Here is a 24402-nt window from a genome sequence, read left to right on the forward strand (position 1 = left end):
GCTGACTGAGTGACAGCTGACCTATTCTGGTATTCAGAGAGGAAATGAGGAGATGCTGCACTTTGCTGATAGAGCATTTAGAGCCAAAGCCAATGAAAATGGAACACTGCTTTAATAATTCAAAGTGCTGGCATCTCCCTGAGACGATTAAAGGTGTTTATGAGGTGTAAAGTAATTGAGTTTCAGTTCTTCCATTTATCACCCTTACTTCCAGTATAATAACATAGAAATAAGAGGGGGGGAAAACTAACTTTAAACACTTTTGACATGGTTTATTTGCTCTGATCACACTGGCAACAGTTTATCAATATTAACAAGAGCAGCTCCTCTTTAAGGGGGGGTTCTTCTTTCTCCTACCAGGTTGTAAATGCCCAGCAGCAGAGCCTCAATACAGCCGGATGTGTGGGGGTCTCTGGCAGCGCTGACAGACAGCAGGCTCCACAGGAGCTCTGGCAGGAACTGTAGTGTGAAACGCTGCAGCTGCGGCACGCCGCTCCGGTAAAACTCAAACAACTGGTGACAAACTGGCTCCAGCAGCTGAGGGAGGATGGAAAATATTACCAAAAAACAACAACAACATACACACAATCACCGCAAGTCTATGTTTATGCAAGCTTTTATGACTTTGGAATGAAGAGAAAACTTTTAATGTTTGCATTTTAAAAGCGGCAGAAATTTGGTTTTTACTTTGCAAATCTGTTCGAAAAGTTCGTGCCGTGACAGAAGGGTTCAGATGAAAAAAAATAAAAAAAAAGAAACAGTGTGCACATACGTCGCTGTAGTTTTCCCGTATGACCTTGTAGAGAGCAGGTATCAGAGAGCCTTTGTCTTTAAGCGAGGCCGCGTAGGTGGAGATGGCACTGTCAGGGAGGGTCTGAAATAATAAAACAGCACGGACATTTACCCCTGCATACATTCATATTCAGACGCCTTGAAATTAAATCATCTTTAATGCGGCGGCAAAACGTCACAGTTGTGTCTCGGCCTTCAATGCCTGCGCTCAGTGCATTTCCCCATTAAAACGACAGATGTCGCTACAAAGAAAGTCTGCCTTTATAGACCAAATGGATGCAGAAGAAAAAGCTAGAGGAAGTGCTCTGTATTGCCAAAAGTATTCCCTGACCTGTCTTGACTCGCATATGAACTTCAGTGACATTCCACTTTAATCCATAGGGTTCATTATGACGTTGGTCCACCCTCTACAGCTAAAATAGCTTCAACTCTTCTGGGAAGGCCGTTCATAAGGTTCTGGAGTGTGTTTTTAAGGGAGTTTTTAAACATCCTACCAGAAGTGCATCTGTGGGGTCAGACACTGAGCTATATAATACACTGGAGTGCTGATTTTGCCGAAAAACTGACGTCACTGGCCGCCATCTTGCTACTCCCGACTCTCATAGAATCCCATAGGATTTGGTTGCAACAACAAGCAGTTTTCTGGCTGTGTGAAAACGTTTCACAGGTAATTCTACAGTCAGTGGATGTACTAACACTATTAACTACTAGGAAATTAGGTGCTGAAATATTTTACATGCTATTCATATTAAATATATATATATATATATATATATATATATATATATATATATATATATATATATATATATAAGTATGTGTATATGTATATATGTATATATGTATATATGTATACACGTATGTAAATATATGTTTTTGTATATTGTTATTTATACATTTATAAATGTTAAACATATATATTTAAATGAATAAAATGCAAAATATTTTAGCACATGACTTTCTCAGTACTAGATATTTTTAGAACATAACATAAAAGTATATGGCATTTGACATTTTAAAAGTCTTAAGCTCCCCCTGAACATGAGAAAATCCTCGTTATTCAATGCTGTAGCGCACATATTCCCTAGTTACTGAGGGGAAATAGGGAGTACCAATATGGCGGCTGGTGGCTTCAAAGCGACTCGTTCAAACAGACGGTGATTAGCACTCCAGTGTATTAATAACACGAAACCATGCACAAACTTTCTCACACATTCTTTACATTAAATGAAAGTCGTCAATAACAGATTCATCCATCCATTTACACTAAAACCCATCTTCTGCTTCAGGTGCTGCTGAGCGCTTTGCGTTTGAGTGGCAGCGCTGCAATTTTCTGGGAACGAAGCTCTTCACGGGGTGACCGTTTGTGCGAGCGAAATAAACGCCGTCTGCTCAGAAGGAAGCGGCAGAAATGTCTCACATACAGATGAGGGACGTTTCTGATCTGGCACTCCTTACCTTAAATTCTGACAGCCATTCCTCCACCACTCCTTGGTCCATAGCCAACATGTTCCCTCATCTGCAATTGGGTCGCTTCTACCTGAGAAAGACAAAAGTACCTGTTAAAAAAAAAAAAAAAAAAAAAAAAAAAACACCGGCTCCACAGATATGGTTCGTATTGATTCACACACACGTACACGGAGAAAGCTTCTTGGAACCTTCTATTATTCAACGTTATCCTGATAAAAATACTCAAATAAAAATAGCAAAACGGTGAATGTACACGCTTCCGAGGGGGGGCTGCGATACTTCAAAGAAGTACTGGTCTCTCCATCCTTCTGCTTTTTCTCTCGCATGCCTCTCATGCCTCTCCAGACAAACACCTCTGCAACAAGCACCTTCTCAACTTAGGCTTGTAAATCTAACATCACCCACACAGAAAACCCTGGCTGACTTCACTGCCTGAGCACTGATGAGGGAAAGGAAAAAAAAAACAAAAAAAACAAAAAAAACATGCTGAACAGGCTGTACAGGTTGGACGTCTATGAGCAGAGACAAAGAGATAGATAAAGTGCATGCTTTCTGTTCTGCGTCCATTCCTTTTTATCTGGCACAAATCCTTTTCATCTCCGCTTAAATCATCGTTTTCTGCTGCGACAGAACAAGACACTTACTGTTTCTGCACCAAATAGCTCAAAACGCACTAATAGTGTTTGCATCAATCTTAACCATTAAGCACTCTCTCTGTCGCTCTCTCTCTCTGCAATATGATTCTCTACACTAAGTGAGTTTCCCCCCCCCTAAATGTCATTTTCAGTAATAAAGCTTCTTGCAGGTTCTGTCAAACACGTCACAACCAGCACGGTCAGCCGTGGAGGAAAAAGACGGAGCAGGAGGAAGATGAGGAAGATGACAAAGCGGCGTCTCTCTCTCTAGAGATCCACATCTGCTCCGTCTGGCTGCTTTGAAACTCAATAAACGGGTCAGAATTAAGATTAAGAGAGGATATTCCTAATAGATTAGGTGCTCCTCTGGCTAGAAAAATAATGCAGTTATCAACTCCAAATGAAGGGGATTTCCGTATGAAGTCATCTGTAGTCACTGTTTATAAAGCAGCAAAACAAAAGCCTGCAGCTTCACTACAGTGGCTGTGGGTAACGCGCGTTAGGATAACAGGCACAGGCAGGTTAGCTGCATTAAGCCACACCAAAGTTTTAAAAAGTTCTGGTTTCAAAATCGGTAAAAATTCTTGGTTTAAAGTCCAGACGGACAGGAGGTTTTTTTTTGCTGGCTCTGTGTGGCACAGCGTAACAGCGCTACCCCCGCCTTACCTGTTGCATAACCAGCAATTGAAAACTCTACCAACTTAAGCAGGCTTTGCAAGCGTAGCGTTGTGCAACAATACGTTTGGTTTTGCTATGAGCAACTGTCAATCAGTGCAAATACAAAGTTAGTCATTTTAAATCAGAAATGACCGGGTCGGGGGAACCGCCTGATTATCAGGAAGTCGCAGGCAAACGGCTCTCAGTCTCTGTCGGTTACGGTTGGTGGATACCAGGCTGGTGAGGTGTGGCGTTATGGGACAAAAGATTCACGCTCTGGAGTTCTGAAACAACAACAACTGCTCTCCAATGTACAAGAATTTCATTAGAACTTTAACTTCAAGTTAAAATGCTTCCACAAACTTTTTAGCTGGACTATAACTTTAAGAATAAAACAGAAACCGATTAATTGATGCAGTGATATCACAGTCCAGTGTGATAACGATAATGTATGCTTAAGAACGAAGGTTTGCATTGAGGAATTAGGAATGAATCAGCTTTAAACCTCCCTAAGAATAAGATTTGGCTCGTGTTCAAAAACAACCAGTCCACAAAGCAGAAGGCAAAAAAAAAAAAAGTCAACTTTTATTTCCATAGCACCTTTCATAGACACTGACGTCACTCAAGTCAGTGTTTCTCAATAACGTTTTGGACTCTCTTTTTGTTCTGCTAATTAGCCACCAGAGACTGAACAGAGTGAGGGACTACCAAGATGGCGGATGAACAGACGGATGTGAGGAGGCCACATCCATAACTAGCAACTCGGGTAGAGAACCAAAAAATAGCAGCGGTGGCGCTATGTAGCAACTGCTCTAAAGCTCACATGTACCTTTAAGCATCGTTGATATAGATATTTTGGTGTGTATGAGAGTGAGGGGGGGGGGTTGCTACAGCCAACGCAGCGACAACAGGAACAGGATGATCCAGGCTGTAAACAGTGGCACCAACAGTGGCTACCGTACACATTATTTCGATAGACACCCCATTAACTGGCGCCGCCTATTGGAGCTGACGTTTCATGCGGCCGCCATCTTGGATGGGTCTCATGCGACCTCAGTGCATGTATGTGTACTGAGGAGGAAGCTGTTTGCCCAACTGAAATAAATCATAAGTCCCTGAATTTTTACCCGATTTTCACACAGTTAGGATGGTTACAAACGCCAGAGATGTGGTTATGATACAGGACACTGTCACAAATAATAATACAATTTTAATGCTGAAATACGCTGTTTAAACAACGCATTTCGTAAATGTATGGTCTTCAAAGACAGACACATGGTATGCGTGGTTTTATGCTCTTAAAGAGAAATATAGTATTACATATTAATAAATTAATTCATTTTAGATCTTAATAAAGAAACAAGTTGGATTGTTCATTTAAATTATTTTGTTCTCTCTCACATGTACAATCCTGAGCCTTCTCTACACACAAACGGTAATTTCTTTGTATTTTTGCATGCACAAATGCATACGCAGTTTTTTTAAAGACTTGGAAAAGTGTTCTTTAAAATTTCCAGGTCATTCTAGTGTCTTACACTACCCTGCTTGCAAATGGGGCTGGAGCTTAAGACCCTTGAAAAATAACCGTTTTGCACAGCTTCTTGTATGAGATGATACTCTGTAACTTCAGAGTACTTAACGCGCATCAGTCTTAGTTTGTGAAATACAGAGATAAATTAATGAGCATAAAATGATGGTACATCTGCTGGGTTTCTGCCAAGTAAAAACTTATCTTCAGAACCTGCCGCAGAAAATACGGGAAAAGTTGCTGCGTTTACTCCCGTCGGTTCCTATGCCAGCCTAGGAGAGACCCATCCAAGATGGCGGCGGCACAGGATGTGCTCCAGCACGTAATGAGGCATCTACGCATATACTGTCTAAGGTGGCTACCGTCTTAGCATTAGCAGCTGGGATTACAGAGAAACCGTTTAGCACATTTCTAAGGACTATGCAGACCTATTTTATGACGGTTAGTGAGAGGGAAAACATGTAATGCAACAGAACAATCTCACGGTACCGGACTATCAGCGCTCAAAGCACTCACTGAGATCCACTGATAGCCTCCGCTGCGGCTTGAGCTAGGCTTGCTCCGGCCCGACACAGTTCAAGCATCGTAACAAAGCAAGACTCAATGAAATAAACTATGTTTCAATTGTTTTATCCTGAATAAATTTTCTCCGCCCAGACAAAGACTAACGTGGACCGTTATGATGGAGAAGAGGACGCCCGATAGGACACTGAGGCCGCTCTCGGTCTAGCGGACCGGCGCACACGGCAGGAGTGCAGTTTCAAACCCCATCGTCTCTCAGGACAGTGGAAGGAAAACCGCTCCGTCAACATAATCGGAGACCCCGTCTCTAATTGGGGAATGTTCTGCAGGAGCTCAGACAGCCAGGTTACAGACGGCTAGCTTTAATGTTGACCGGGTTAAAGACAGCGGGTACACAAACAGCAGACCCGACTTATTCTGGATCCAAGGTCTTTTGAGGATAGAGTTTTACTTGACCAACAAGATCACCCATGCCTTACTTTTTCCCCTCAAGATTCAACTATAACTACCAGAATATCACAAAAATGTGGCAGCTTTACTCAGGGTTATTACTATGAGAATTTTATACACCTAAATGTCAAGTTGGGTTGCATCTAATCTTGCATCTTGTTGAATTTAAACACACCACAAACTAAAATGGTATTTAGGCGGAAACGTTGGTTAAATCTAAATGCCGATGGCATAACAGAACAAGAAAAGCTGTCAGGCTTTTACTAAAGCATTAGCAGAAGACTAGGAGACCTGAGATCGAAGTACAGGGACATCTCTGTGCCTGGGATGATTTATCCGTTTTCGTTCGAGGCCGTGTTGTGCCTGTGTCGTATCTTGAGCTTTGCAATAACAAGCACAAGGCTAAATTAGAAGCTGAATCCAGAAACCAAGTCCATGTTTGGTGTGTCTGGCGATACAGTCATAGGGCAAGCAAGTGGGAGGAAATAAAAAAAAGTAATTCAATACGAACACATGGATAAAAAAAAAAGAAGAAGAAAAAATAAACTCTTAGGTTGAGATGGCATAATTCTTTGGAGCAAGTCTTTCAACCACGAGTCAAACAACAAGTCAACAGATGCAATCCTCTTCTTACAGATTTTTCTCATTTCAGTTCATGTATAATCAAACTGTAAAACAACAATCTTTCACATTAAAGAGTCCGGAGAAACAACACACAGTAGTTTGAAGCTTATACAACAGTAATAACCTAAAATCTTTACTCCCCCTTGTTTTCCACATTTCCCTTTACTCCCATTGTTCCTCTCTAAACATCATTTCTACATCCTCCCTGCCTCAGGCTGCATTTCTTCATAAAGCCAATCTTCCTCGGTTTTTGCCTGTTTCTGCTGCCGCATGGGTTCCTCCACTGCAGCCAGGTGTCTATTTATGGACTGTACCAACGACAGGAATGACAAGGGGGGGGGGGGGGGGGCAGCCAGTGACTCATGAAGTGAGGAAGAATTAAAAAGCAGAAGAGCCTTCATTTAGAGAAATTAAGTCCTTTGTAGCAGCCTGTTGTTCCGTTTCTCTCACACCGACAGAGACAACAAAGAGAACGGCGTTATCTAAAGCCAGCATATGCCTGTTAATAAAGGCTGTGATTAAACTGTGGATGAGTCAGTCTTGTGAGAGGAAGAATTTCCCTCCTACAAAGTGACTTCCAACCCATTAACTTTGTCCAGGGTGACGTCTGGGGGCATGTAATTTCAATCAGCCGTATCCAGAAAAAGACGACAATCAGCAGCTGGCCGTCAACGCCAACCGACCTGGGTGAGATTTACTTCCCGCTGAAGCTCCAGGAAGAAACCGACGCAAACCAAAGCCAGCGACAAGGACAAAGGGGGGGGAAGAACAAAACAAAACATATGTTAAAAGTAACAAAGCCGGACACAGGCCATTCAAATGAAAGAAAGAAATAGATTAAGACAAAGCATTAGACACATTATTTAAGTCTGAATGTATGAACAAAAATAAAAAAAGACTTTAAATTTGCATTTTCCAACACCTTGTTTTGCAGAAACAACAACTACGCCAATCAGTTTTAGCATTATGACCGCTGACAGATGAAGTGATTATTACGGCTTATCTCCATATTACGACACCTGCTAGTGGTGGGTGGGATATATTATTAGGCAGCGAGGGAACATTTTGTCCTCAGAGGTCATGTTTGCATGCAAGACAAATAAACACTATACAAGTGTCGAGGTGTGATGGGTAGACGGGTCAGAGCAGCTCAAAAACCGCAGCGATCCGAGGTGAGACTACCGGTGAACTCTACTCGCTGATGTATGTTTGGGAGTGAAAGCTGGCCCGTGCGGTCCCTTCCAACAGACCAGATCATGTAGCTTAAGTTGCCGGGAGACGTTGATTCTGGTTCTGATAAAGCGGAGCCAGAAATCACTTTGCGTTGTAACGCGTCATGTATGCGTCTTCCTCGCTACACCCAGTCAGGGCGGGAGCGCTGACAAACAAAACAATCGAAACGTGAGCACCAGAACTGGCAGAACTGGACCACGGAGCGATGGCAAAAGTAAGTCTGCTCTGAATAAATCACGTGTTTTTTTTACATCTCTAAGCAAGCCTGCGGGACCCGTACACCGTTTTAGAAACTTGGATTATTTGGTGGGTGTGGCCTCCTGTGAGGGATCATTTTCCTCTTTCAGGAACGGTTTAAAAAACAAACAAACAAACAAAAAGGAACGGTTTATGGTGCACAACAGAAGCTTTGAAATGTTGAACCGGCCTCCAAATTCCCCATTTCTGGATCCATTACTAGCATCCGTGGGACGTGCCGAGCAAACACGTCTGAGCCCCTTCATCTCACAGCTTAAAGGACCTATTTCCTGACCCCCCCCCCCCCCTTGATGTTGAGTTTATTATATTAATTGCATTTTCTAAATAACATTAATCACAACAGCAGTCATTTATGGTTACCTTTCCTATGTAAACCAAGCTAATATGTTGTCCTTTTATGAAACTAACAAATCAATCATCCATCCATCACCTATAGCTGCGTACCCGTGTAGGATTGCAGAGAGGCTCTGGTGTATCAGCGGCCCTTTTTAGGGCCAGGCGATATGGCTTAAAAATTAAATCTCTGATTTTATCATACCAAATCCGATTAATCGATTTTTGTTCTCCTCCTTTTCATTTCATTTAGTTTAAAAACTTTATTTCAAGCATTTCGTCTGGGAGTTGACCTGAATTCAAAGTGCATCTAGATACAACCTGTGATAGGTACCCCGATACCCTGCCTTTGTAAACAATAAAAATATAACTAAAATGTTGGCTGCTAGTGGTTTTACACAATGAGCTAAGAACAGGCTCGTGTAACTCTGAACTAACTTACAAAAAAAGTAAATCAATATTGTGACCAGTCATCTTTACAAAATTTGACAACAAATCGTCCTACACATACACTGCATGCTCTCTGCATGGACACCCAATGAATACATTTGCTAAATAAAATCCAGATTTCCCAAAAATTTAATCTTTAAAAATTGCAAATTCAAATTAATCAAATAAATCGTTTATCGCCCAGCCCTAGTTCTTTTTAAACACCCCCAGAATCCAAACAATAGCAGTGCTAAGTCTCCTGCAAATAGCAGCCATAACTCTCTGCATCTAACTATGGGGGAAAAAACAAAAAACCAAAAACACTTTCAGGCCGTGCCTCTTAAAAGCAGACTGGTGATTAGCCGACCCGGGCAATCCTCCATCCAAATTGTGCCCAATTAGCCATTTCTCCTCCCTGCTGTCATCTGACTCCATAGTGTTGCAAAGTCTCAGCAGTGGAGGCAACCTGTGAAGCTCTAGGGAACTTCATGACAAAAAGGAAAATACTGGTGGCAAAACAAAATACTGCCACTTTAGGGAAACTTTGGAACAGTTCCACTTAGGAGCATACTCACTCTTATTGCCGCCGTAGGTGTAAACATTAGTGTTGAGTAACTTACACTGTCATACAAACTGCACACCAACTACTCTACATTGCATCAAAGTGTCAGTGTCTTATGGAAAGACTTCATATAATCTTTTCAAAAAATGTGAGGGATGTACTTACATCCTGTAAGAGGATCTGCTGCTACAGCTTAACGTCAGACACCACAGCGTACCTTGAAGGGTCTGGTGGAGTCCATGCTTCAGTGGGCTAGAGCAGCTTTGGCCGCACAAACTCCCTATTAGGCCAGCGGCCGTTCTCTTCTGGCCTAAATATTGCACATTGTAGCTGTAATGTTACTGTGTGCACAGTGCGCTGTCAAAATAGTAAAGGAACCGTTTGGAAATTAAAACTTGATAGCTATAATTTTTCAAGAGTGGTTTCAAGAGTTTGAATGGCTCCTTCACACTTAGCATCATAATGACAAGAGTCAAGGAGATTTAGGCAATGTGTGGATTTCAATAGTTTGGTTTCCTGATACCCTGCACCTTCACACGGTGCGAACATCTTCACTATCAGGGCCAAAAAATTCCTTCAATTAAACCTATCACATTCACATTTACTCTCATGGATCTCAGGATATATGGGGTTTAATTAAAAAAAAAAAAAATTAAGGACCGCTTTAAATGTCACGGCCGCAAGGAATTGCTGAACGCAGTCATTTTAGTTTCTTTAATAAAAGGGTGTTCTAATACTTCTAAAGCCATGGATAAAAGAAAATTTAGAAAAATAAACCTTAGCGTTAAAAGAATTTGACGAGGCCATTTTCCCAGCTGCTACTTAACATCCTTTCAGGTCAATTCCTTCAGTTGGGGGACCATGTTAAAAACAAAAAGACAAGCTGGACGCACCTGAAAGCTTACCGAAGCTGATACAGGAACTCAACCATCCTCCCTGCTATTCATTATACCTGTGGCTGTTTTACCAACAGCTCTTACAACCAAGTGAATATAAAAAAAAAGAAACGCATTTAATCATTAAATGGAAAATGCACTTTTAGCTTTTGAACATGAACCTTGCATGGTACATCTGAGCAGCTCGACTAAACAGACCCCCTCCTAAAGGAAGAACAATTTAGCTAAAATGGAACTAGGTCCTGATTCAAAGCTAAAAATCTGTTTTAATGACAAACGACACCTGCAGTGTGAGATTTCTGAGCCTCTTCTGATGCAAAACATCTTGTGGAGGAAAACAAAAACCCTAAACACACAAGAACTGCTGCGTGTAAAGACGTTTTTAGGCACATTCTCGTCTTCGTCTGCTGAAGGAATTGTGACAGAGGCCGGTGTATTATTGGGAGAGCACCCTTGAACAAGTCAGACAACAGCCGGCGGGTTCATTTCTGCGTGACTCAGGCGCGGCGACCAGCTAACGCGCACAATTAACAGCTGAGCACACTTGAGATGCAGAAGCAAGACCTTGTTCGAGGTATGAATAAGTAGATAAGAGGCGAATGAAAGGGAAGCGCTGGCAGGCAGCGCGGGAGACTTAATAAAGCGGATGCCAATTAGATGAACAGAGAAATCAATGCTAAATGGATGTAAAGCAGAATTAAGAGAAGTGAGCCCTTATCAGCCACTTCAACAAGCTCTACTGGATATAAATGAAATAAGTTTGGCAAAAAAAAAATCCCTTTTCAGTTCTTCAGGTTCTAAGTTTGCCTACATGTATTAAATCCAGAGATGCAGGATAGGGTAGAGATCAGCTAGATTTTCTCTTTATCTGTGTTATTTATCAAATGCATCGAAACTAAGAACTGTGCCCTTGTGGTCTATAGATGAGTCAAACTTTTTGCGCATGTTTGGACACAAATCAGATAAAAGGTTAAGGTTGACCTATTAGGTCTATGGGCCACACTAAACATGTTGCCTACATTTTTTTTTAATCATTAGCAGAAAATGAGATTTCGCCTCCCTAGTTTCGCCTATTTTGAGCTCCTTTCAAAAATTATTTTATGCAAATAAGCAGTAGTTGGCCACGCCCCCACCCAAGTCAACGTTTTCACTCGTACTTTATGCAAACGGATGCCAGCAGAGGCACAACCAGCAAGGATCAGCCCGGTCAAAGCTAAATTAATTAATTCAATTCAATTTTATTTATATAGCGCCAAATCATGAAACATGTCATCTCAAGGCACTTTACAAAGTCAAGTTCAATCATATTATACAGATTGGGTCAGATTATACAGATTGGTCAAAAAATGTCCTATATAAGGAAACCAGTTGATTGCGTCAAAGTCCCGACAAGCAGCATTCACTCCTGGAGAAGCGTAGAGCCACAGGAAGAGTCGTCTGCATTGTACATGGCTTTGCTGCAATCCCTCATACTGAGCAAGCATGAAGCGACAGTGGGAAGAAAATTCACACATACCATAATATCACAGGACAGTTCTCCATCGGTGGTGATAAATTCACGCTCTGTTCTTATATTTCATGTGTTTTAAAGGGGTCCGCCACTCGGCCCTCCCCCAGCAGCACGGATAGCTACCGTCAAAGATGCTACGTGCTACATGCTAACTCGTTCCGTCTATCCAGATACCGTAAAAACACTCCACACACAACATTTTTCAATCATTCATCAAACACTACGATCAGTGGCACGTCCGGGGACAGCTTTTGCCGTGAACAGGTCTCAAACTGGGACTTTCTCTGGAGATTTGCCGGGGTAACCCGAGGCTATCGGCGTTAGCTTGTGTTAAATGACAGATCAGCAATTAATAAACACACAAGCGAAATCATGAAGTACTTACACAGGGTATTATGTTCTCTGTGACGGGGAGAATGTGGACGGCCACATGTTGCTTATAGCAGCCGATAACGACGTATTTGTCTTTTCCGTTGTGCCATTGAGCAGCGCGTACCCCAGTAAACTCACTCTTCTTCTAAAAGTTAAGTGGGAGGAGCTCTGCTTGGGTTACCAGGCGAGGCAACAGCTCCTGCCGACTGTGACGCAAAAATCGGGAGGTTTTTGAAACGTCTCGTTTTTTTAGACACCAACAAAACAGTTCTTGCCAATCTTTTAGCGCTCGAACTCTTTCTAGAAGCGGCACAGACCCAAATGGGAGGTACAAAAAACGTGCAGAAAGCAAATTCTTCATATATGATCACCTTTATGAATTTCACCTTGAAATTCCTCCCTTTTCTCAACTTCGTCATATTCGTGTTTAGCATCTCTATCGAGCGAACTGGCAGGGCGGACCTATAAGAAGAACTGGACATAGGTATCGACCTGACACCCTGCATATAAGATCTGTTACAGACCAGTAGACTTCCCCCCCCCCAACAGTGATGTAGTTGTTGACGAAAAACCTGATATTTCCCTTTTCAAGCAGCTGTGGGTAAACCTGAAAATGTAGACGGCACCACAAACGTCGACCTCCCAGCTCTGCTGTTGCACCGACATTTCCTGGTGCTCGAAGCAAAATGAAAGGCTGGTGTGTTGAACTACTCAAGAGGTGGATAACTCAATAGGAGTGAGAGACTAGAGAAAAGAGTTCATTAGGTTTCCATCTGTGCCGGCTGGCCTTGCAGCCTCTGAGAACCGAAACCAGAAGGACCGCCGAGGCACACACCTCCCTAAGACCCAGAAAAACCCCAAAAGATCCCTGAGTTTTGCAACTGAAAGGCAAAGTTCTGCTGAAATCAGCGACTTGCCACGGGGTGAAAGGAGATCGTCTCGTGCGTCCATGCAGAAGGAAGTGTGCCGGCAAAAACGCGTTTGCTCAGCTTGCCCGGCTTCAACGAAAACCTGTTCCTGTGAGCTCGCTGAAGCCGACAGCTCGCTCCCTCTGAACTTCCACCTACACCACAGACTTAAACTCTGACACGCCAGCAGGCGCCGCGTGCTGCCCCGGCCTAAATCAGCTTACTTCCAACTCCTCCTGGAGACCTCCTTCCAGAGCGAGTCTCCTGTAAGTTTACATTCCTAATCCCTGTTGTTGTGATCGCACGTTCTGGGGAAGCTGAAACGAGATCCTCCGCTATAGACCTCATATGGAGAATTACAGACGATAAAAAAAAAAATAAACAAATTAAAATAAAATAAAAAATCTAATGAAAACTGTGCAGCCCAGCAGCAAAGCCAAACATACCTGCCTCTGAAAGCCAGCGGTGAGAATGATTTGGAAGGACGTTCCACTCTCGTTTACACCCACCCTCCCCTCTGATTGCCTCATTTCCTATTACACAGCGTAGGTTCCTTCTTCTTGTTTTGGGGAAGAGACGGGACCAGTAAGAAGGAAGGCTTAAAGGGAGGGAAGAATGACGAACTGGGTGGTTTTTGCGAGCCGCCGAGCCGCCCCGGCTGCCTTTTCCTGTGGTACAGGCTGCAGCTGCATTCGTCTGCTGGTCGGCGTGAGACAGTCACAGTGACTCCGACGAGCGGAAAACCTTCAGAGTTAAATGAAACATGACTTGCATCTTTAGACGCGCAAAAAAAATCAACACCTCCAATTTGAAACCTGCCACTCCGATAGAATATAACTCGATCGAAAGTCTTAGCAACTTGCACCGCTTATTGCAAAGTTGATTTTTTTAGTCAGGGTGTGACCACAACGGCGTTGCTCTGCTCGTACACGCCTCAGCCTCCCTTTTCTCACCCGTCCTGCTCCGCTGAGAGCCGAAAAGAGCTTTATTTTGACATCGCAACGCCTCTCTTTTGCCTCCGTCTATTCAGATCTTGTTTGTTTGGACTATGGAGGCACCTGCGGACAACCTCGCTGAATCACTGCCTCCTACCTTGCTCACCCCCCCTCCCCCTCCCATGAGGTCTTTCACAACAGCAGGTAGCTTTAAGTTCGGAGGAGCCGGGGCAGCGCGTCTCTTTTTGTTCTCCTCTACAAACCGCTAATGCGTGACAGAAAGCCGGCGGCGGCGAACACGGCAACGCTCTGTGGCTTGTGCCTGTGTGCCGCTTCGCTGCTGAGGGACACAGAGGAATCCTCGTGCAGCGGCCCACGCTCTCTTCTGCTTTGCCTCAGAGCCAGCGATGCATCTCCATCCCTTCCATTCTGTCTTCCCGCGGCCTGGAGGACCGTGAGGGACAGCTCCTGAAGCTTTCCTCCGCTCGCCCGTCGCAGTTTGATAACTCGCCTAACGTGCCAAATGGAACCTAAATTGAAATGCTCTTAAGATGCCTGCAGGGTCACAGGGCTGAAAATACAGCTGCACTGACCATAGTGTCGAACTTGCGAGGGACTTCTTGGATGCAATATTTCTGGAGACAATGTTTGAACATCCAAGCACTGAAGCTCGGCTTGCCGATAACATATTTGGTCGTTTGGACAGGATGGACGTCCGCTACCCTTTCCCCGGGATGCCTTGACTTTCATAAGCAAGATGCTAAAGCGTAATGAGACCAGGGAATATTGCGGAGGGGGTGGAAAAAAAAAAAAAGAGCAGTGTTAATCACAATCTATACAATTAGTGACGTTTTACTGACAAAATCAGTCTCTCTGGGCCACCTGTGCACGCAGAACATGGAGCAAATGCGAGAAGTGCTCGGTTTGAGAGGACGTTTCATTAACCTTCTGCCTAAGGTTCATGCCGGCACAACCTTCCAGCTCCGTCACCTTAGGACTTTGCTGTCAAAAAGCATTAAGAGGCCTGAGACCCCAGCAGCCATGGACTTTAAAACGCACACATTCCTTCAGAGAGTTAACGCCGTACAAGTCGCCTCCTTGACCAAAGGCAACACCCAACGTCAAACTCAAAGATACGGTACACGCAAAGGACAGAAGACGGCGGCCTTTGGAGAAAACCTCAGAGAAACTCTTGTCTGCAGAAATGTCTCATTCGTGCAATGTATATTTTACGGCTTGACTATTGTGATTTTTTTTTAATCATAAGCAAACCTCCAATTTAATCTGTACAAGCCATCAACTGATCTACAGGGCTGCAGCGAGAGTGCTGACCAGCGTTAAAGGAGAGATCACATATATGTCTGATTTTAGCTTCGCTTGCCACCCAGTTTAAACTAAAATTCTACTTAAATGATTCTTCTTAAACACGACGCCCTGAAACTCCGAACCTATTTTAGAGATCGGATTGTTCCATATGTTCCCAACAGAGCACTTCGCTCCAGGATATCAGCTTTACTGGCGCTTGGAATATCTAAGAGTAAAGTCCATCTATAAGACGGGGCTTAAAACTTTGCTTTGACAACCTTTCAGTGTGAGAGTCCTTGATTTCCCTCAGCCATTAAAAAGTTGCTGACCACTGTTCTCACTCCCACATTTTCTCCTTCTACTCTCCATCCATTGTCGCTGTCATGTTGTCGCTCAGACGCAACCAGCCCAGGGGTTACATGGTAAACTGTGTTGGACACTCCTCTGGTTAACAGTGAGCTAGCGGTAGCGCTAACTTTGTTTTTTTGTTGTTTTTTTTCCTCTTTCAAATTAAAGCTGAAATCTATTCAGGATAGATGTGACCATTACTATGCACAGAAAAATAAATATAGTTTATAATGATTAATCTTGTTCCCAACTTCACAGTGAAATGCTGAACTTCTTTTGAGAAATAAGTAACCAGGTCTCTGTTTTTTTTTTTGTTTTTTTTATAAATAGTATAAAGTGGAACTGGGGCCACAAATCCAGTTCTGATTAGATGATTAGATGCAAAAAGGATATGATCGTGACATCAAATCATCTGGCTGGAGCGAACTTGATTGATTAAATGCATGTGGGCCTGTTTGCGACGTGCCATGACATGACGTCTGCTGCAGTTTGGTGCCATTGAAATAAACTGGATTCGCTCGTTCTTGTTATTGTGAAGAACAGCCGAGGGTTGGCGGGGTGACACTTGGTGTCATTCCTGCATGTACGGGAAATCCCTGAACAGGCAGACTAGGGGAAAGCTACGTCACATGACAGCTGTTAGAAACATGCTAACAACGCTAGTTTATCCAACATGCCGATCTGCTGTTTCTCTTCCCACACGATCAGGCAGGAAAAAAAATAAATAAATCACCTGAAGACTCTAATAAGCCCACACCCACCCACCCACCTATAGCTAATCAGTCAAGTACAAAGTCTGACTCTTCAAACAGACTCAAGTCCTGTGGAAGAAAATTCGCAAAATAAGGGGATAAAAAAAACGTAGCCAGCAGCTTATCCATTACTTTTTAGTTGATCTTCAACGATGCTAACTGTTCGGTTTAGTTTACTGCTGTCTAGTTTGTTATTAACCTCTAACCAAACGGCTAGAAAGTGCACTTCGTCAACACATTTTATTTTATTTTTTTCGACTAGTATTAAATAAGAGCAACGCTTGTCGCCGTTCATATTGTGTTTCTTAGGCGGCGTCTTCCCAGAGAGTGTAAATTAATCCTCCGCCGCCGCCGACTCGCTGTCACGGCTTACCGAGTGACTTCGAGCTGTCACCCCCTCCCGGCTGCTGCGTCCACATTAGCAGCTCGGCTAGCTCGGACACGGCGCCGCGCCGAGTGATATTCACAAAGTTAACTCCGCACTTACGGGCATGCTATCCGTCAGGTTCCCGGTGTTAATGTCCTTCGTCGCTCCAAAGATTTCAGTAAGAGGCTGACCCTTCGCTAGTCCATAAATCTCCTTAATAATTCAACACCGCCAGCTCCTTCCATCTTCGTTACTTTCTCCGGTCGGACTACCACCAACAGGGAAGACGCAAACTCCGCTGAGTGACGCATGTGTTAGCCAATCAGAGAGCAGCGGCTCAACTGTAACCACGCCTCTAAATACGGCGTTCAATCAAAACGGTCCATGGGCCGCAAGGTGATCATTTCCACGATCAAGTTCGGTTGTCGATGTCATTCTCTGCTCTTTGACTGCAAAGTGATTTGTCAAATATGCAAGATATTAATCACAGATATTTTTTTTAAATAGTACGCAATATATTAATATTAAACTATTTAAAGCCACGAGTAGTTAGTTATTAAACTGTAAAATTAAGTGGTTTTGATCTAAAACTCTTTGTTGTACAGGAAATGGCAAATATAGTTATATCAAATAAATATAAATATTTTCGTTGCTTATTTTTTATTGTAATTTTAATCATTTTCTTAAAGACATTCCCAGCCTCAACATCATTTCCATAATTATGTCATATTTGACAACAGATTCATCTGATCTTAAAGCAAAACCGTTGCTGTGCTTTTTTATAGTAGCTGCACAATACAAGGGCATTTGGCGAGAATTTACAGCACCATGGATTTTCTATGATTAATCATCGCGATGGCCGTGCGTTTTTTTTTTTTTTTTTTTTTTTGCTTTAATTTTGATAACAATTGCAAATCTGTGATTTTTAATCAGTTAATACAAACAAAAAGGCTTCTGTGGGTAATCTGCAAATCTGCTCTCTCTGATTGTCTCCAACAAACAAAACACCCAAAATGTCATATTTAGTCCTTGTTTCAGTAGCTAAACGTTTTAAAAACACGTTTATCAGTGCTTATGGGGGGGGGGGGGGGAGGCACGAAACCAGAAATAGCTGCTTATTTATTGTAAAATAACAGGATTTTAAAAACAATGTTTGTCTCTGTACGACAGGTTCCGTCAAAGAAGTCTATAAAATGTGACAAAGAACACCAATGTGACTCTCTGCTGCCCCCCACTGTTAGTTTATACCATTACATGTGCTCAGTCATATTAAACAACGGCAGGTCTACAAGACATAAAATAGAAGTGGTCCAAAACATAGACATCATATACGTAGACGCCCCATTGTACGCTGCCGGCCGCTGGGCCGACGTGCCTACATGGCGGCCATCTTGGGTCAGACCACAGATCAGACATCTGCTGTCAAAATGAATAGGAGGCAGCTCAGATCTCATTTTAATCATATGTTCACAACGCTCGTGACATTTCAGACAGATTACATATATTTATTCAGAACCAAAACTATTTAAATTGAAGTCAAACTGGATGAAAAATGTACATGCACTTACATATTTTGCAGTTATATATTAATCTAATATACACACACAATTTATACACACATAAATTTCTCTCTCTTTCTTCCTATATATATATATATATATATATTGTCATGGTTTTCAGGTGACGAGTCCACATGCAGATACGATCGGGAGGCAAAACACAGTTTTAAGATGTTTATTATAAGAAACAGGCAGATCTAAGGACGGGACTACGGGTGAGTCGGCTGGATCAGAACGTCAAGGCTGGCGAGTCTGTAAGAGAGAGGAAGTCAGAAACTCTGAAAGTTGAACCAGGGGAATTGCTAGAAGTGCGCTGCTTACCATTTAGCCGGGCGGACCTAACCGGGAAGAAGTAGCGTCGGGAATACTCTATGATTCTACTCAGCTGGAGGTAGGCGGCTGGTGGCTGAGGACGGCTGATGTAACTGGCGAGGGATCCTGAGCGAACCTCGTCGGCAACGGTTGACAGATGGATTGACCAGAGTGAATGCAGAACCAGCAGGAACCGGGAGAGGGGAACTCAGGCCTCGCTGGGTAACATCCAGGAAGTAAGAGGGGAGCGCCAGAGCAAAATCTGAGCAGGCGGTTCTGCTGGTCTGTTTCTTCGGAACGAGACGTCAAGACGGGTGAGTGCATCCAAGCACAAAAATCTGAGGCAAACAGAGATCCAAAAATTAGTCAAAAAACGAAGAGCAAAAAACTCACAAGCTGGTGTCCGAGCGTAGGGACAGAGGCCACGTCGTACCACGACTGGTTAAGGCTCTGGCGTCTTCCATCTGTCAGCGCTCTGCTTAAGAAGCCAGAGGAAGCCGCCTGCAACGAGCTGCAGGTGAGGGCCACGCCTCCTCAGCCAACCAGACACACCTGTGGAATAGAGTTAGAGTAGAGCAGCACAGAGAATCCTGACACTACCCCCCCCTCAACGGCCGCCTCCTGGCGGCCCAGACGAAGAGGTGCTGGGCTGAGTAGCCCAAAAATCTGAAATCAAGTCCTTATCCAAAATAGTAGCTGCAGAAACCCACGAGCGCTCCTCAGAGCTACGACCCTCCCAGTCGACGAGGTATTGGTGACCCCTACCTCGCCGACGGGCATCCACAACCCTGAGAACCCGAGGGTTCTGACTGTCCTGGGAGGGTGGAGGGGGTCCGGAAGGAGGGCACAAGTTGCTGTCCAAAACGGGCTTAATCTGGGACACATGAAAAGTAGGGTGTACTCGGGAGTGAGGGGGCAAACGTAAACGGACAGTGCTCGGGTTAATCACTGTCTCTATCTCATAGGGACCAGTGAACCGGGGAGCAAGCTTTTTAGCGGATGGATTGGACAAAACGTCTCTGGAAGATAACCAAACCTTCTGACCGGGGCGATACTGAGGAGCTGGTCGGCGGTGCTGGTCGGCAAACCTCTTGCTCCGCTCTGCGGTGCGAGTGAGGGCAGTGATGGTTGATCTCCAGATGTCCTGGCAGCGAGCAATGTAGTCGTTTACGGATGTGAAGGGAATCCTGAGTTCCTCTGTGGGTAGAAGTGGAGGCTGATATCCCAAAGCAACCTCAAAAGGTGAACGTCCAGTAGCTGAGGTGATGTGTGAATTAAGGGCATACTCCACCCAGGGCAAAAACTTGTTCCAGTCGGAGGGTGAAGATGACGTAAGGCAGCGGAGAGTGGTTTCTAGTTGCTGGTTCATGCGTTCAGTTTGGCCATTAGTCTGAGGATGATATCCAGAGGTGAGTGTATAACGGGCACCCAGAGCAGAGCAAAAGTGCCGCCAGACCTGGGAGATAAACTGAGGACCCCGGTCAGAGAGGATATCAACAGGGATGCCGTGGAGTCTGAACACATGTCTGATAAGAAGCTGAGCTGTCTGGAGTGCGTTGGGTAATTTGCGGATGGGAATAAGATGACAGGACTTAGAAAACCGATCAACTACCGTCAGAATAGTTGACATACCTTGGGACAATGGGAGACCGGTAACGAAATCAATCGCTATGTGGGACCATGGACGTCTGGGGATGGGAAGAGGATTTAACAAACCGGAAGGTGGCTGTGTAGAAGACTTATTCTGGGCGCAAACGGGGCAGGCGAGAACATATTCTCGAACATCCTTCGTCCATGAAGGCCACCAGAATCGCCGGGAGACCTGGGACTGGGTTCTAAAAATGCCCGGATGGGCGGAAAACTTCGTGTCATGACTCCAACGTAGAACCTCAGGACGAACAGACTGGGGAACGTACTTAAGCCCAGGTGGCCCTGTACCTGGGTCCGGGTCTAAGAGTTGGGCCTGTCTGATTCTGTCCTCCAGATCCCAATGCAGTGCTCCAACCGTACAGGTGGGAGGAAGAATCGGTTCCGGCTCCCTCTCTTGTTCAGAAGATATAAACAGACGGGACAGTGCATCAGGCTTGACATTTCTGGAGCCGGGTCTGTAGGTGATGGTGAGGTTGAATCGAGAGAAAAACAAAGACCAACGGGCCTGTCTAGAGTTGAGTCGACGGGCTGACTGCAGATAGGAGAGGTTCTTGTGATCTGTCCATATTATGATGGGCTGCTCGGATCCCTCTAACCAGTGCCGCCACTCCTCCAACGCTAGTTTAATAGCTAGTAGCTCACGATCACCTACATCATAGTTCTGCTCAGCTGGTGATAACCGACGGGAGAAGAACGCACAAGGGTGCAACTTACAGTCTACCTCCGACTGTTGGGACAAAACCGCTCCCACCCCGGTATTAGAGGCATCAATCTCTAAGATAAACTGTTTAGCTGGGTCGGGGTGAACTAGTATGGGAGCCTGGGAAAAACGGGCCTTAAGTTTACTGAAAGCCTCCTCGGCCTCTGGACTCCAGACATAAGGTATTTTGGGGGAAGTGAGAGCATGTAAAGGAGATGCTACCTGACTATAGTTCCTGATAAAGCGTCGATAGAAGTTAGCGAAACCAAGAAAGCGTTGGAGCTGTTTGCGCGACTCAGGAACAGGCCATTCCACCACTGCCCTTATCTTTTCTGGATCAGACTTCACCTGTCCACCCTCTAAAATCAGACCAAGAAAGGAAACAGAAGACTGGTGAAAATCACACTTCTCGGCCTTAACAAATAAGCGATTCTCTAATAATCGCTGGAGAACAAGACGGACGTGTTGTTTATGTTGTTCTAGGTCACGAGAGTAAATCAGGATATCGTCAAGATAAACGAAAACAAAAACATTCAGAAAATCCCGAAGGACATCGTTCACTAATGCTTGAAAAACTGCTGGGGCATTGCACAAGCCAAAAGGCATGACTAAGTATTCAAAGTGACCTAGCGGGGTCTTAAAGGCCGTCTTCCACTCATCCCCCTGTCTCACCCGAACCAAATGATAAGCGTTGCGCAGATCAAGTTTAGTGAAGATCTTAGCATTCTGGACCGGTTCGAGGGCTGAGGATAATAGAGGGAGCGGGTACTTGTTCTTAACGGTTATTTGGTTAAGCCCTCGATAATCGATACAGGGTCGAAGGGTTCCATCCTTCTTACCAACAAAAAAAAACCCCGCACCCAATGGGGAGGATGAAGGACGGATTAACCCCGTAGCTAGAGACTCCCCTATATACTTCTCGAGCGCTTGACGTTCTGACCTGGAGATGTTGTAGAGCCGACTCACCGGTAGTGGAGCCCCAGGCAAAAGGTCAATGGCGCAATCGTAAGGGCGATGTGGGGGAAGTGAACAAGCCTGAGTCTTACTGAATACCTTTTGAAGATCGTGGTATTCCTCCGGAACTAGCGATAGGTCAAGAACGTCCCCAGACTCTGTCTCAGGGGAAGGGGTAACAGATACAGGGCGAGCGGACTGTAAGCAACGAGAATGACAAGCTGGAGACCAAGATTCTAATCGGGACTCGGCCCAGTTAAACTGCGGGTTGTGGACACTTAACCAGGCTAAACCCAAAACAACGGGTGAACGCTTTACAGGGAACACAAAAAACGAAAGTTGTTCCCGGTGGTTACCCGAAACTATCACTACTAGAGGTCGAGTGCGATGGGTGATTAAGGTTAAACTCTGCCCATCCAAGGACGACACCCGGAGAGGCTCGGGTAAAGGTTCGACCGGCACCCGAAGCTGATCCACTACGGTTTGGTCAATTAGGTTGAAGTCCGAACCGGAATCAACTAGAGCCGAGACATCGAAAGTATCCTGATCGAACATTAACGTCACGGGTAAATGTAAGCGAGAAAGAGATGGCGCCTTAGTTACTACTCGGGGGCTAGAACTATTAACGTCCACCGTTCTCCCCGTTACGAACGGTGGACTGGATCTTTTGGCCGAACCGGACAATCCTTAAGGAAATGACCTTCCCCCCCACAGTATAGACATAAGTTGCCCGCGAAACGCTGTTGACGCTCCTTATTGGTTAAACCAACCTGGCCCAACTGCATGGGTTCAGGAGGTGATGGAGCGGACCGCGGTTCCCTATGGGTGAGCGTGGAAGGGGTGGATGATCGCATGACTTGGTTCTGTCTAACTCGGCTCCGACTACGTAGCCGGGTATCCAACCGGATGGCTAGCGCCACAAAATCCTCAAAATCCCCGGGTTCCTCCACCCGGGCTAATTCATCCTTAAGGGACTCATCAAGAGCCTGAAAAAATACTGCCTTTAACGGTCTGGGTTGCCAATCCGCCGCTGCGGCAACCGTACGAAACTCCACTGAGAAGTCAGATACGCGTCGACCGCGCTGTTTTAACGTAAGGAGATGACGAGACTGATGAGCCGAATCTAACTCGGGCGAAAAAATAGTCTTAAACTCGGTAACGAATTCCTGAAAAGTAACCCCGAATGACTGACAATCAGGGAATCGAGCCTCAGCCCAACTAAGTGCTTTACCTGTTAGGAGTCGTAGTACATAAGATATCTTAACCTCATCTGAGGCGAAAGTCTGGGGGGATCGGTTAAACACCAGTTTACACTGGAAAAGGAAACCTCCGCAACTCCCATGGTCACCAGAGAACTTCTCCGGACTAGGTGACGCGCTCTCAAGTGGCGGAGCCCAAAGCTGATTATCAGTGCTCGGAGCGACGGGAGGCGGGGTGCTAGTGTCTTGAGTGACAGGCGACGTCATCGCGGAAGTAACTGTGTCCATGAGCTGGCTAAACTGAGCGGCTAATCTATGAAGCTGCTCCTGTGTTGAATTTACGGCTAAACCTAGCGACTGCATCTGTTCTTGCTGTGCGGCTAACTGCCGCCCGAACGTATCCGCTGGACTTTGGTGGCCAGAGCCTTCTTCTGTCATGGTTTTCAGGTGACGAGTCCACATGCAGATACGATCGGGAGGCAAAACACAGTTTTAAGATGTTTATTATAAGAAACAGGCAGATCTAAGGACGGGACTACGGGTGAGTCGGCTGGATCAGAACGTCAAGGCTGGCGAGTCTGTAAGAGAGAGGAAGTCAGAAACTCTGAAAGTTGAACCAGGGGAATTGCTAGAAGTGCGCTGCTTACCATTTAGCCGGGCGGACCTAACCGGGAAGAAGTAGCGTCGGGAATACTCTATGATTCTACTCAGCTGGAGGTAGGCGGCTGGTGGCTGAGGACGGCTGATGTAACTGGCGAGGGATCCTGAGCGAACCTCGTCGGCAACGGTTGACAGATGGATTGACCAGAGTGAATGCAGAACCAGCAGGAACCGGGAGAGGGGAACTCAGGCCTCGCTGGGTAACATCCAGGAAGTAAGAGGGGAGCGCCAGAGCAAAATCTGAGCAGGCGGTTCTGCTGGTCTGTTTCTTCGGAACGAGACGTCAAGACGGGTGAGTGCATCCAAGCACAAAAATCTGAGGCAAACAGAGATCCAAAAATTAGTCAAAAAACGAAGAGCAAAAAACTCACAAGCTGGTGTCCGAGCGTAGGGACAGAGGCCACGTCGTACCACGACTGGTTAAGGCTCTGGCGTCTTCCATCTGTCAGCGCTCTGCTTAAGAAGCCAGAGGAAGCCGCCTG

At 44.9% G+C, this 24402-nt stretch overlaps 1 protein-coding gene across 4 annotated transcripts in view; it reads right to left on the bottom strand.

The window, feature by feature from the left end:
* Positions 1–17183, bottom strand: part of fam126a (family with sequence similarity 126 member A) — a 31000-nt gene extending 13817 nt beyond the window's left edge. Inside the window, exons 1-4 of one of the 4 annotated variants that reach the window (XM_021324697.2) lie at positions 17007–17181; positions 2251–2328; positions 773–874; positions 358–537 (exon numbers count right to left, since the gene is read on the bottom strand). In XM_021324697.2, coding sequence (XP_021180372.1) covers positions 358–537; positions 773–874; positions 2251–2301 — 333 coding nt within the window. In that variant the 5' untranslated portion in view covers positions 2302–2328; positions 17007–17181. Of the gene's footprint in view, positions 1–357; positions 538–772; positions 875–2250; positions 2333–13625; positions 13710–17006 lie in introns of those variants that run through there. The other 3 variants (XM_012878903.3, XM_036145048.1, XM_012878904.3) reach the window with 3 other exon arrangements.
* Positions 17184–24402: the final 7219 nt, after the last annotated feature.

This window comes from Fundulus heteroclitus, chromosome 13, assembly GCF_011125445.2.
Source record: "Fundulus heteroclitus isolate FHET01 chromosome 13, MU-UCD_Fhet_4.1, whole genome shotgun sequence".
Taxonomy (NCBI): Eukaryota; Metazoa; Chordata; class Actinopteri; order Cyprinodontiformes; family Fundulidae; genus Fundulus; species Fundulus heteroclitus.